The sequence below is a fragment of the Rutilus rutilus genome (genome assembly GCF_951802725.1).
Source record: "Rutilus rutilus genome assembly, chromosome: 18".
Lineage (NCBI taxonomy): Eukaryota > Metazoa > Chordata > Actinopteri > Cypriniformes > Leuciscidae > Rutilus > Rutilus rutilus.
Window position 1 is genome coordinate 26,519,567 of NC_140231.1, and position 15,113 is coordinate 26,534,679.

The following is a 15,113-nucleotide window of genomic DNA, read 5'->3' on the forward strand; positions in this document are numbered from 1 at the left end:
GTATGTATAGATACAAAAAAAAAAGTGAATGCCAAATGACATGCAAAAATGGTTTATGGACCAGACAAGGGGTTTTAAACTGAGAGAAACCCAGAAACAAGCTACGCCAGTATACTACAATTAAGTTTCATGGCTCCTTTGTGGCACAATCTTTTTAAACACATTATGTTAAAATTGCAAATACATTATTTTAATTTGGGATCTAATAGCAACTTTATTAGTAGTGTATTTTTTTTTATTTAGGCCTACATTTTGTTTGTTATCTTCAATGCTATTTGGTTTAAATAAGTTTTAATCATTTCATACATATACATTGAAATATGATATACATATACATATGAAATAATTCAGTTTAACTGTTAGTCCATTTTATTTTGCTTTATTTAGTTAGTTAGTTAATAATTTTTACTTTTAGCAAGCTGAATAAAAGTTTGGGGTCAGTAAGATATATATTTAAATACTTATTCAGCAAGGACATGTTAAATTGATAAAAATTACAGTAAATGCATTTATAACGTTACAAAAAATTCAAATAATTGGTGTTCTAACTTTCTATTCATCATTTGTTTCCTTGCAAGTATTAAGCAGCACAACTGTTTTCAACATTGATACTAATAAGAAATGTTTCTTGAGCAGCAAATCATCATATTAGAATGATTTCTGAAGGATCATGTGACACTGAAGACTGGAGTAATGATGCTGAAAATTCAGCTTTGCGTCACAAGAATAAATGACACTTTAAGATATATTCAAATGGAAAAAAGCTATTTTAAATTGTAATAATATTTCACAATGTTACTGTATGTTTAATCAAATAAACGCAGCCTTGGCGATCATTAGAGACTTCTTTCAAAAACATTAAAAAACATCTTACCAACCCCAAACTTTTGAACATATAGGCTACTGTATGTTATTTTCTGTATTGTTTACATGCACCTGACTTCTGAATTAATATGCACACAGGCTCAGTTCTCCCTCCCTCTGTTTTTTACATCCAATCCTCTAATCTGTGAGATTGAGCCATCATCATGGCCAGAGAGGGTCGACTGCATGTCAGGCTCACGCCAGCTGTCCAACACTGAACGAGTGCACTGCCATTTGCATTCTACCGCTGTCAGTCATCTGTCCTATTGCCAAATCTTCTGAACTGTAGATCCTTACCTTTCTCATCCCATCATGTTCCCAAAAGGTTAGTCTTGCTTCCAGTTTTTGTGGTATCATGTTGTCAGTTCAGGTGCCTGTAAAACATTAGACATATTTTACAAATGCTTTTGAAATTAGAGGATAATTCCATCCATCCATCCATCTTCTACTGCTTATCCGGGGCCGGGTCGCGGGGGCAGCAGTCTAAGCAGGGATGCCCAGACTTCCCTCTCCCTAGACACTTCCTCCAGCTCTTCCGGGGGGACACCGAGGCGTTCCCAGGCCAGCCGGGAGACATAGTCTCTCCAGCGTGTCCTAGGTCTTCCCCGGGGTCTCCTCCCGGTGGGACATGCCCGGAACGCCTTCCCGGGAAGGCGTCCAGGAGGCATCCGGAAAAGATGCCCGAGCCACCTCAACTGACCCCTCTCGATGTGGAGGAGCAGCGGCTCTACTCTGAGCTCCTCCCGAGTGACCGAGCTTCTCACCCTATCTCTAAGGGATCGCCCAGCCACCCTGCGGAGAAAGCTCGTTTCGGCCGCTTGTATCCGGGATCTTGTCCTTTCGGTCATGACCCACAGCTCATGACCATAGGTGAGAGAAGGAACGTAAAAATAAAAATAAAAAATAAATAAATAAATAAAAATTATGAACAGAACCGGCGACAAAGGGCAGCCCTGCCGGAGTCCAACACGCACCGGGAACAAGTCTGACTTACTGCTGGCAATACGAACCAAGCTCATGCTCCGGTCGTACAGGGACCGGATAGCTGGTCCAGTGTTCCACGACCGGGACGAAAACCACACTGTTCCTCCTGAATCCGAGGTTCTACTATCGGCCGGATTCTCCTCTCCAGTATCCTGGCATAGACTTTCCCAGGGAGGCTGAGAAGTGTGATCCCCCTATAGTTGGAGCACACCTTCCGATCCCCCTTCTTGAAAAGAGGGACCACCACCCCGGTCTGCCAGTCCAAAGGTACTGTCCCCGACCGCCACGCGATGTTGCAGAGGCGTGTCAGCCAAGACAGCCCCACAACATCCAGAGACTTGAGACAAAACATAATTTGACAAATCAAATAGAAGAAAATCTGAATTCAAAGTTCTGTCATGAAACTCCAGATTACCCAGGCTGATAGGTCTTTAACTCAACCTGCCTGCAATCACATTATAGAGAGCCTAAGTCCCTCCCCTTCCGGTTGACCACCATGGGACCTTACTTCGGAAAAATATTGTATGGTGATCAATGGCGAGAGACAACAAATATTTTGATCTCGTTTGAATTGTGCCCTGAATTACACGTATGATGTTTGTCAATTTAAAATATACATTTTAAAGTCAAGAAAGTCGCAGTTTGATGTAAAACTGTTGAGGTATAAGACTGTGAAAATACGTAATTACAAAGACTACAAACCCAAAAGGCGCACATACCTTTTCTCTCAATGAATGAAGCTAACGTCTGTCATTTTTTCTATAGTCTTACGTTATAATCGTAACGTTACGCCGTCATGCCTGAGTGTTTTGTACCAGACTGCACACATAGGAGACCAGGTTGGTGACGTACATAGTGCGAGACGAGAGATGTAGTTCATTGAGCGATTTTCACATAAAACTAAATGTTACTCTTCTGTTTTATGACAAACTGCGACTTTCTTGACTTTCATAATTATCTTTTAAATTGACAAACATCATATGTGTAATTCAGGGCACAGTTCAGACGGAATAAAAAGATAAGTTGTCTCTCGCCATTGACTACCATACAATTTTTTTCCGAAATAAGGTCCCATCATGAGCCGGAAGCGGAGGGGAGGGACTTAGGCTCTCTATTCTCTATAGGGCACAGCTGATTGGTTCCTGCTGTATCAGTAGCCAATGAGCTTGCTGCTCATCTTTCAAATACTTGGTCAGTGTCTGCTATAGCAGTTTGCACTTTGCAGCACGCTTCAGAAACCCTCCACCTTCCCCAGCTCCACTTGTACAGATTTGTTACGGGTAAATCATGTATAATCATCTATATTGTACAGCAGCAGCATGTCTTACTTGTTCACAGCAGCGTGTTGTGTTTGTATTGGCAGTAGCAAGCCCCATATTGCTCTGCAGCAGCAGCGTAGCAGATCTATTCTGGAAAGACAAAACAAATCAACACTTATCAAAGAAAGTCTCATCTGTGCACAGATTTGCCAAAAATCTGAGATCTCAGTGAGAACTCAACATTTCACATTAAATTCTCAAAAGATCTGAGCTATGTAATCCACATTCATTTAGCCCTAAACTCTTATTGTCAATATTTCAATAATTGTCACGTTTTGTCCGATGTTTTTTTTTTTTTTTTTTTATCCTAAGGAATTTTAGGAGAAACATCTCAACTAGTTGATACTGAATTGAAACTGTAAGCAACAAATCCATTCCCTTAGTCCATACAAGAGCAACTTCTAAACAATACAATTTTAATTTGTCTGCGTTTTCTATATCAATTACTGTCTGTGGCATCAATAAAACTGTACAGAATAAAATACTAGTAGGCCTACATAAAAGTCCTTCCTCTTTCCCTACTGTAAAAGACAGCATTTATCTTCTCTTCCATCATGCAATAAATCCAGGATTTTACAATCACCCAAAAATGTGGCTATCCGTCCAAATATATACTCACACCACTAAACTGAATCTGTCAAGATGCTGGATTAACATCATGATGTAGCCAATGAACTCTGACCCCTTCTGCTTTTAGAGCGATTGAAGCCATTAACGGGGTCATGTTTAGTTGTGTGTGATGTAAAGCTTAAAAAGCAGTTGTGCGTGTAAAAAAAGGTTGCTTCTAACGAATCTTATCTCATTCTCCCAATATCTGTGCTCTTCTTACTAGAACTTTCCACTCCTGCACACCTGCACCGGTGAGATTTCCATCAGCCACATCCGAAAACCCTCCAGCAATAACGGTTTCCCAACCAAGGAATGAATTTCCGCTCATAGTTGGGTGGGTTAGGGAGTGGGCCAAAAAAAGAAAAGAAAAATCCTCTGCTGAACTCAACGTGTTTTGGTGTTACGTAATTCTACCATCTGGAACTAGAGTTGATTTAAAATGTGTCCATTGTGTTATAGAATTTTTTTTATTTTTTTTTACAAAATCATGAAGTGTTTGAACTTGAACTAACATTGACATAATGCTTACTGGCATAGGTGACCTATTATATTTATCCTATCTCAGTAGTTTAAGGTTAACAGGAGATTACTCACAACTTTTATATGTAATGTTGTCTGACGGTCATGAGTCAGTAAAACATTTTAAGAGCTTTATTGAATTCAGTACCACACTCTCAAAGTAATACAATAAACCAAGCTGCAAGTATCTATTATATACAGTAAAGTAACAATATATTTGGAAATGTTTTTATTGATATTTCCCGAACCTATTTCTGAGCTTACAACGTAAAGCCCTATTTAATGCATTACACCACAGTGCTTGTTTGATGTGCCACTCATCCAGGGCAAATTATGTTTTAGTGGTAATATGAGGACATCTGCTGGTGCATATCTAAACTTTATGGGTACTTCTGAAATAACATGTACAGCGTATGAACCCTTTTTTTCAACAATCATTCATACATTGAAATGTCATCGCTTCTAACTCTGATTACATGAAAAAAGGGGAAAATCGTATTCTTTTGTTTTTTAGATATATTATTTATTTTAATGAATTTATTAATTAAAGTTTTTAAACTGTAAATTTATTTTAATACATTTAGCTTTTTATGCACACTTGTTAAATCGTGTAACCTGAAAAGCTAGGCATATGCTTAAAAATCTAGGTGAATAGTTTTATTTTTTCTCTATTAATAATAGAGAGTATTTTAATGACTCTTAATGAATCTTGTTTTAACCCTTCATTTTCAGTTTTTTCCTTTACAATTTCACAAACCTGAATTTTCCCCTCTCAAATGTTCCTGTATGATCCTTTTCATTTTTTTCAGTCTGTTAAACATCACTTCAGTGCAGAAAGCCAAGAGCAATAAAATACAAGAAAAAACCAACATAAAACTTCTTTTAGTTCCGTACCTCTAGGCTATTTTACATGTACAATGAATCATGATGCATAACTGTTGGACTTTGCCCAATGTTGGGTGTTGATCATAGATTGGCACATGTTTGGCAGAATCGCTCTTCTAACTCTAGAGGGTGATAGAGCACTGCTATTGGAGACCAGTTACCAGCTTTGAGATTCAAGAAGCTTATCACGGGCTTTTAAAAAGGCCTAAGTATTAATAAACATAATATATACATACAGACCCACAGATATGTATGTGATATTATAAACAAACGTCAAGCTCTTATGGATCCTATATTGGGATCTAACTACCCATCCCTGATTACTCCACAAGAGTGCAACAACTTTGCCCCGCCCTCAGTCGACACCGATTGGCTAGTCTGTCCTCTCCGAGTTTCGGAAAACCCTGTGATTGGCGCGGTACGTTGTCACTCAATTCAGCGGGGAGTGTTTGGGATCCTGAGAGGAAGTGAATGATTCGCGTTTGCACTTGACGAGGGGAAATCATATTGTTGGGGGAAATTAAGCGTGTATTCACCGAATTTCAGCCGTTACATGAGATTAAACCGGTGGACGTACATCTTCTGTGACGATATGGTTTAAAAGGATAAACGTTTTTTTGCATTCAGACTTCGTTGCTTTGGATCAACTTGCATTCACAGGAGGTGGAGGAGGACAGACTTTGCTATTGTTCCAGCTTTCACACGAGTGTGTGTGTGTGTTTTCGTGTATGTGTGTATTAAATTGCCTTTTGGCTTTATGGCTACGAATTTTGAACCCATTTATGGACTCTCAGAGGATGAAGTAAGTACAGTTTTTTTCTAAACCATACCATCTTTAAGACACAATGTAACGTTATGCCTCCTACCATATTGATACTGTATGTTTATAATTTTTCAATACCTGATTTCAGTTTTTTTTAATGGGGTTTCCAGTGTGACATGATCAGGATCAATTTCAGTAAGCTTAATACAATTGTTTTATTGTTACAAATATAAATAGGAAGGTTATTAAGTATTTAAATGCCAATTGCCATCAGCTTGTTCTTCCCACTTCTCCATTAGATTAAATGAGATATCTAGTGTTAGAAAATGTAATCGTAATATCTTCCTATTACTTCCAAAATACTAGTCTATATTTAAGTGTTCTAAGGCATAATGTGTTGTTTTTTATGATTGGCTGCTCACCTGTCAGAAATCAGGATCTTGTTGCTTTTGGGTGTTGATATTATTGACATTGACACTATAAATGGCTGACTGATGGATGTCTTTGTTTCCCTATTTGTAGGAAAGAGTTATTTGTAGCAACACATTAATAGTTTTCCATGATATTGCCTTGAAGAAACCATGTGGGTGAAAAGATGAATGCATGATAATCAAGATGTATCTCTAGTTTCTAGGTGACACCAGTATTACAGTGTTTCTAATAATGTTACAGCACATTTTGTAGCAACCACAACACCATGTTGTTTGTCATAACAGGGCCCCGGTGTGACCCCTGAAAATTCAGGTCAACTGTCTTGAGAGTCTGAGGGCCGCCTTAGGAAGCAGGTGTTCGTTCATGATTCATCATTTTAAGTCAAATGCTGTTTCTCTCAACTGGCATACTAGATATGTCTTTTAGTTTTTAACGCTGATGGTGATAGGCTATAGTTCAAGGCCACACATTGTTCATAGGCATAAATATCAGTGAAGTGTTTATGTAGGCGTTGATATTTGAGTCCAAAGGAGAGACCCGAGTTACTGTACAAGTTGGCAGCTACATATTTAAGTCCGTATCACATTAAATTATCCAGTCAGCAATTTCTGGAAAGATATGTGACCTGGCCTATGCAAAGCATACCAAGTTTTTATGTGGAAAAGTACTGAAGTACTTTTAGTCCAAATCCCGAAACTGTAACGTATGAGTTGGCAAAGTTAATTAATAATTTGTGCACGATGGGTCTTGATATGTTTAATGTAAACGAAGAGAGGAATGTTACTAGCTAGATGTTCATCCGCAGGTTAAACGGTGGATGATCAAAGTTAAGCATTTGTTCAATGTTTGTGTTTGGGTGTTAAACAGCAGGAGAAAAGACTCAACATCCCCATATTCACTCTCTCGGGAAGTTCTCCTGAGAAAACCTTAGGCTATAGAAAATAAGATCTGGCCAAAAAGTGTAAACTTTATTTGGTTAAAGTCAGCATTAAATGAAAATTCACCTGATCTATTTTCTAAATGCATGTTATTATTGTGAATTAATCATCCAAGCATTTTTTTGATCTCGTAATTTTTAATTCAAATATAACTCAATGTTGAGGTGAAATGTCATACTTCTCTCTGGTGACTTATGACAGGCTTCTCCAATCATTTCTGCTTAAACCGCTCCTTTCTTACAGTCGACTGCAAACCCGCATTCAGATTCCAGTTATGACAGTAATATATTACTATTGTATAATAGAATGTACTTATCAAAATAATGATAACAAAAACAACAATAATACAGTTTATCTCAACATTATTTAACGAATTAAATTATTTGTCTTTGTTTTATTTAGTACATTTCTGTTGTTCAGCACTTTGGCTAAAAATAAAAGGATAAAAGTTAGCCTAAATTTTCATTTGATTACATTTTAAAACATTAATAAAATAGTTAGTTTTATGCATTCATTTGATTACCACCGTTTTTCATAATATATTTGTATTAAGTCATAAAAAGAAAAATGTATTTCATAGGACTGTATTATTCTTAATTTTAATAAATTATTAATGCTAAAAATACATTTTTAATCTAATCCACAATCAATTATTACATTTAATTAATTAGACATGCTTTTGATGTTTTTGAAACAAACAAATGGTTTCAAGTTTGTTATAATGAAGCATTTGTTCAAACAATTGATTGTTTAATACCGTGTACCAATAAACCATAATATTTTCTGAGACTGTTTCTGTTATCATGGATAAATTCCCTATATTTGTTTTCATAGCCTTCAGTTTTCACATTTTTGTAAGACATTATTGGGCAGGATGTGAAAAAAATAAATAAAATAATAATAATAATAATAATAATACAGAAAACACAATTGGATTTTTATTGGGTGCATGTAAACGTTGCTTTTGTGACCCTCCAGTAACCCATCATGTTGACATGGTATCCCAGTTATTGCAAAATACACACAGGCGCACACCACACGTAGACGACATGCATCGCTTCATCAGTATGCGACAAGCATCTATCAAGTTGGCTTGGAGTCAGCCTTGTCAGCGGGTCTGTTTACCACACAACATTTTCTCTGTCCTGTGGGATCCCATCACTCGCTCCCAGAGTTCCTGCTGGGCATGATCGTGCCTTTCTACTCCTATAGACCTCAGTTCCCAAGACACTGTCATTACACAGGAATGACAAGTTATCCCTTAGGAACAGTCTGGCAATTCCTTTAGACCTTCTATTGACAAAACTCTTGTGGACTTTTAAACTCCCATTGAGGAATACAGGTTTATTAGATAACCATGTGTAGTTTAGGTATGCACAATGAATTGGTGACAAATATTTATTGTATATATACCATACCATTTAAAAGATTTAAAATGTTTTTGAGATCTCTTATGCTCACCAAGGCTGTGTTTATTTAATCGAAATTCAGTAAAACAAGTAGCCTAATATTGTTAAATATTATTACAATTATTAAAATATCTGCTTTCTTTTTTATATAGCCTATGTTAGAAGTGTAATATATTCCTGTGATAGGAAAGCTGCACTTTCAACATCATTACTGTAGTCATCAGTGTCACATGATCCTTCAGAAATCATTCTAATATGCTGATTTGGTCCTCAAACATTTCTATTGTTATTAATGTTGAAAACAGTTGTCCTGCTTAATGTTTTTGTGGAAATGGTGATAATATATATTTTTCAGGATTATTTGATGAATGAAAAGTTCAAAAGAACAGTATTTATTTGAAATAGGCCTAGATATCATAACATTATAAATGTCTTTACTGTCACAGAATTTCTATTTCACCCTGCTGCAATTCATGTTTCCAACCAAGTAAACAGAGAAAGTATGTATAAGTTGACATTTAATGTAAACCAAACATGTTGCATTTCATTTTGGAATTGTCCATTTTTGGTTTTATTTTTGGCTAGTCCATTGCGCACTAGATGTTTTTGAACATAAAAATATGTCTCGTATTAAAATGAAGACATTTAAGAGACATTAAGACGTTATTATTAGGCTATATCACAGACGAATGTGTAATGCATACATTGCTTGATAATTATCTGGGAGTGCTCAGTTGAAGAATATTCATGAACGATGTTAATTTACCTTCTGATTAGCACATAGCCAATAAGTTAAGTCTGCTCAGTGACCGTCACATCACATAATTATTATTCATGTGTAAAGGTAGGATGTACATACAGTATATTACAGCATACAAAAAGCAGAGTAGGTTGTCAAAGAAAACCATTCTTGGAACCATTAAATAATAACAATAATCGGATAATCTGGACCTGTGGATGTGTGTTTTACACACAGGGAGGACACACAAACGTTTACTCGATTACGCACTCACTCGCTCAGCGTCATGAGCATGGAATGTGATACAGCGACATGCTGTTACATCATCTTCATTAAAAATACATGAGCTATAGTTGCAGCTGAATCATGTTTTCTTGATCCGTGTGGCATGCCTCTGTGCTGAGGTCCTAAGATGAAGTTAGAGAACCTGAGAAACCTGAGACTCTACAAAATCTACCATTTACTACTAAAGCTAGTTCCCCTTTTGATAGATGTATTACTTTGTTTACCCCTAAGGGCAAGTATACACCATATAGTGCTTTCCAACTGTAATTTCTATTTTGATGGCAGCCAGATATCAGAAATTCAGAATTATTTTTAGTTATGTTATTTATATGTAATGATGCTGCAGAAAATCTCTTGTGTGTTTAGGTTGCAGGCAGTGCTTCTCCTTTTAAATGTTTTATTTTCTTGTCAATATTGAATGAGTGTCTCTCTCTCTCTCTCTCTTTCTTAGCCAAGGTCAACATTTTGCATTTTTATATTTAAAGTATTTCATATTAATGTATCAATTTGCGTCCATGAATTCTAAGTGCGAAAGAAGCATGAGAATAGAAAAGCGTTTGAATTTTTTATATTTTGGAACGTGTTGTCAATTTAATGGTGTTTAATGGAATTTTTGAATTTGGAATGCATGGAATGAGTTGGATTTGGAAACTGTGTTTAATTCTGTGTGCAGTTCAGAGAGTAACTGAGTTGCAGAGTAGGATGAAACAATAGGCAGTAATTAAGCATTCCGCACATAGCAACCGCATGCTTTCTGAAGGTCAGCGATGTAACCGGTCAGATCTTCCACCTCTCTGCCCCGTCGCTATGTTTCCCATAGAACAACCTATAAAGTATGTTGTTTAATGACACTATTAATAAAGGGAGTCTTTCGCTTGAACTTGCAACCTTGTTATCAAAACCAAATTCCTTAACATTGGACTGCTGCCCACTTCTTACACGTTTAGCTCTGAATGAACCCATAGTCTCCAAATAAGGAGTACAAACACTAATAATTAAATGTAGATTTTTATTAGTGTTGTTGCCAAACTCGTTGACTTCGCTAGGGTGTTCTGTGTGGTTTTCACAAGACTGCTATGTGGTTTCTAGGGTGTTCTTGGTGGTTACTAGGTGTTTGCTCACTGGTCTGATTCTCAACAAGAACTGACTAGTTTATCTGCATAGTTTTTAAACCTACACCACTGTTCAAATGCTTGGTGCTCAACAAAACATCATGCATTCAATTGTTTTTTACGTTGTTACAAAAAATGTATTGCCAACACTATTGCCATATTTACAGAATTTTTTATCAAATCAAATGCAGCCTTTGTGAGTAGAAGTGACTTCTTTCAAAAACATTGACCCCAAACTACTTAGGCTAACTGTTGTCTGTATTTAGCTAATTAAACAAGTTTTGTGTGTTTAATTAGCATGGTGATAGCTTTCTGTATTTTAGGGGTGCATCTCAATCAGCTCCCTAGGGCACTGATCAAGGAGTTGGCTATTTTTAGGGCAAAATCCTCAATTGCAAAATCCTACCAGTGCACTGAATCGTTCACTCCCTAAAAAGTCCCAATGCACTGTGAGAATGTTCCCTTAACGGAAGTTCTGAAGTGCGAAACATAAATCATGTGAGCCAGTTCACTACACATGACACGCAATAGATGTTTTTTCAAATGCAAACCATTCATTATATTTCAGCATAAACATACATCGCTAGAGAGGTAATGTTACAATTTGTTATGAGCAGGTCCCTCACTGTCCGACTCCTTACCAGTGCCCGAATTTGTGTACATGATGTACTGTTTCACAACCTAGGGAGCTGATTGAGACTGTTAGATACATGACTTTATGCAGGATTTCCCTAAGATGGTTAATGCATCCCACGACTATTTTGAAGATAGTTTTATAGGTACATCACTACTCCTTAGATATTATATAGTCCCTAGATTGCCCTTGACTTCCTCCATCAACATAAATCTAAGAGATTTTTATGGTGGTTTCATTGTCTGCCAGATGAAAATTGTAGGTGTGTTTGCTTAGAAAAATAGTCAGAACCACCAATTAAAATGTATCATAATTTATATTATTGTTGTTATTGGCCTGCTGAGCATGCAGGCTTCTCAGTTCCTGTTGTTTGTGGTGTAATTTGACTGATCTTTAGGGCCACTTAAAAAATATATTGCAAAATGAGCATGATGACATGCTTAGAAGCACTTACAGTGAACCTTTCAATAAGGCAGACTTGGTTCTGACGAAACCAGGTGCCATAACATTATGAACTGCATTGATATGGAAACGTATCCACTGAACTCAGCAGTCTTGATTATGTAACTGCTGATGAAAGCATCTATACAAATGGTTTGCAAATCTGTGTTTAGACAGGTTAAAAACAGAAGCCCTTTGATAATAACTCTGTGCAGGGAGTCGGGTTGGGAATCGTTTGAATTTTAACGATTCTGATTCCGCGTATCGATTCCTAATTTCGATTCCAATAAAGAGTTTTTTTTTTTTTTTTTCACATTTATTCTAAGTCTTATTGCAAAACATTGCATTGTAGCTGAATACTATGAACAAAAACCAAAGCACAATTACACAAGTAACTTTTGCCTATGGATTAAAAATACCATAAAAACAACTAGCCTAACTAATATAAATGTCAAGCATTATTAAAGACAAATTAACCTTCATCATGTGACACTGACTAACTGCTAAAAATTCAGCTTTGCCATCACAGGAATAAATTACATTTTTAAATACATTCAGATAGAATTATCACTACAATTTACAATATTACTGTATTTCTAAATAAAATAAATGCAGCCTTGGTGAGCACAAGAGAAATCTTTATTTTTTTTATTTTTTTAAGATTATTTTTTTTTGGCGTTTTTGCCTTTTATTATGATAGGACAGTTAGTTGACAGGAAGCGAAGTTGGAGAGAGAGAGGGAGATCTGGGAAAGGTCCACGAACCGGGACTCGAACTCGGGACGCCTGAAGCACAACTGCGCTATATGTCGGCGCGCTGCCCACGAGGCAATTGGCGCCGACAGCACAACAGAATTCTTACTTAAACATTAACTCATGAACCAGATGAGTAGATTCCTTAGCTTCTGTTTTATTAGTTCGGCTTCAGAAAACCAAATCTTACCTGTATTGGTGTACAAAGTCTGGCTCTTTTCTGCCTTACACTTAATATGCAAATACATAATCTATCAAACAGACCGACTCTAACTTTGTTCTATGACTTGGCCTATGCTTAGAACCATGTATTAAAGTAAAGGCAGTGATTTGACTGTGAACCGTCAACATTTTATGGCTTCCTCTAGGGAACTGCTAATGTGTTGTGCTGTTGTTGACATTTAAGACAATATTGAATTGCAGTTCTCCCAATGACCCCAGCAGACCAAGGTTTCCCAGTTGAGACCCGATGATATATTACTTGGAAATACCAAACCTGTCATTGAACTAATCGTTGGGTGTGCACAGGAAACTAGTCGAAGCTTCAGCTCTCTAAGAGGCTCGTGGAATCTTAATCCTAATTATCCGGCTTGACAGCCACAGCCTGAGTAATACTTTCCTGACGTCTTACATCAGTGTGAAATAAAATCAGTTGCAGCCCTGTGACTTAATTATTATATCAGTCAGGCATGTAAACTATGGTTGTGGCAAAGCCATTCGTCCTTATTTATAGACTTGACATATTGAGCCGGTAAAGTTTTGTTGACGTAGTAAACACCACTTTATTTTGATCGCATGGGTCCTCCTTTGCTAATGTTTCCAGTCAACATATTTATGGAGTTTGTTGTGGCTGACGTAACTTGATGGTGAAACATCTGAGCTGGGAACCAAAAGATTGTAGCCTCAAATCTTCATCAACCTTCTTCGTCTTGAGCAAGACATTCAAGGTCGCGTTACTCCAGGGGGACTCATGTTGTCATCTTAATGACCAAATAGTAATTAGTGGTATTGCTAATACTAATTTTAATTTAAGTGCTTGCTAACCTGGTTAATGTTTTCACATTTGGAACAAGTGCAAGTGAAACGTGATTTCCTCTCTTTGCATGCACAAAAATCAGCAAGGATGCATCCTCGCATCCTCTACTAGTCCCCTCTACAGCAGCTCTGGCCTTCATCGGCAGTACTGATGAGTTGTCATTTCCACTAGTGGACAAACCCAGCCATCATCCCTGCCCTATTAATTAATCTCAAGTTTTTAGAGTGTATAGGTGATTGAATGGATCAGGTAAGAATGGAAGACATGATAGTAACTTCGTGTCTCGCTTGGCGTTCTGTATCTTCTGATCTTTTAACCTCATTTAGAGGATTAAGGGACAGGCAAGGAAATAATCGTAATTACGAGCAGAAAATGAATGTTCCAACTCTGACCCGCCGCTTTGAATTTTATCCGAGAGCTTGAGAGTTTGAGTGGTCTCGGAGGACAAGGTTTTCGGTCAGTTATGATTCAATTGTCAATAGAGGCAATGCTCTGAAGATGTGTTTGTGTTCAATGCATGTAAAAGGAAAACACACATTTGCAATCCTTTCATGCTAGATGCTTACCAAATTATTTGTAACACTTTAGTTTAGGGTCCAATTCTCACTTTTAACTAGTTGCTTATTAGCATGCATATTACTAGGATATTAGTTGTTTAAAGCACATATTAATGCCTTATTCTGCATGAACATATTGAACATCCCTTAATCCTACCCAATACCTAAACTTAACACCTACCTTATTAACTATTAATAAGCACTAATTAGGAGTTTATTGAGGCAAAAGTCGTTGTTAATAGCTAGTTAATTGTGAGAATTGGACCGGCCCTAATCTAAAGTGTGACCGAATTATTTATGATTGCTTTGAAATATAAAATTGATTACTTGTCTTTCAAATTGTTTACCATTGTGATTCCTGTGTAAATACATTTGTTGATTGGAAAACCTGTTTTGACATTTCTGCTGTCCAGATTTGTTGTCATCCTTGTTCTAAACTTGAGATCTGTTATGGGTATTTCATAAGCCTGATTGGAGTTGAAGGCTAGCGCTGTTTTTTCTTTGCAAGTTTATTTGATAAAGGCGTGTCGTCAGTCTGTGTCGTAATGCAACAAGTTCTGGCAGTGTGGTTAGGGTGAGGATGAATACTGTACAATATAGACCTGGATTAGGGAGTATGCTTGTGAAAAATAAATAAATAAATAGAGCTTTGTTTGCCTTTATATGCAACTGGTCTTAATGTCCTGGAAGCATCTTCTGAGATCTATACTTGTTGCAAAATGATGTGAGATGAACAAGGGATGTATTGTAAAAACTGGTTTGATTTAATTGCAAACCAAAATATTTGTTCTGTCCTGAAAAAAAACTTTTAACCATGGTTTACGAATGGGTAAAT

General features: G+C 36.9%; 1 protein-coding gene across 10 annotated transcripts in view; it reads left to right on the forward strand.

Annotated features, from left to right (window-relative positions):
* Window positions 1–5,608: 5,608 nt before the first annotated feature.
* nedd4l (NEDD4 like E3 ubiquitin protein ligase) overlaps window positions 5,609–15,113 on the forward strand; it is an 82,957-nt gene continuing 73,452 nt past the window's right edge. For all 10 annotated transcript variants that reach the window (XM_084387808.1, XM_084387809.1, XM_084387810.1 and 7 more), the window contains exon 1: window positions 5,609–5,982. In XM_084387808.1, coding sequence (XP_084243934.1) covers window positions 5,938–5,982 — 45 coding nt within the window. In that variant the 5' untranslated portion in view covers window positions 5,609–5,937. The remainder of the gene's footprint in view (window positions 5,983–15,113) is intronic.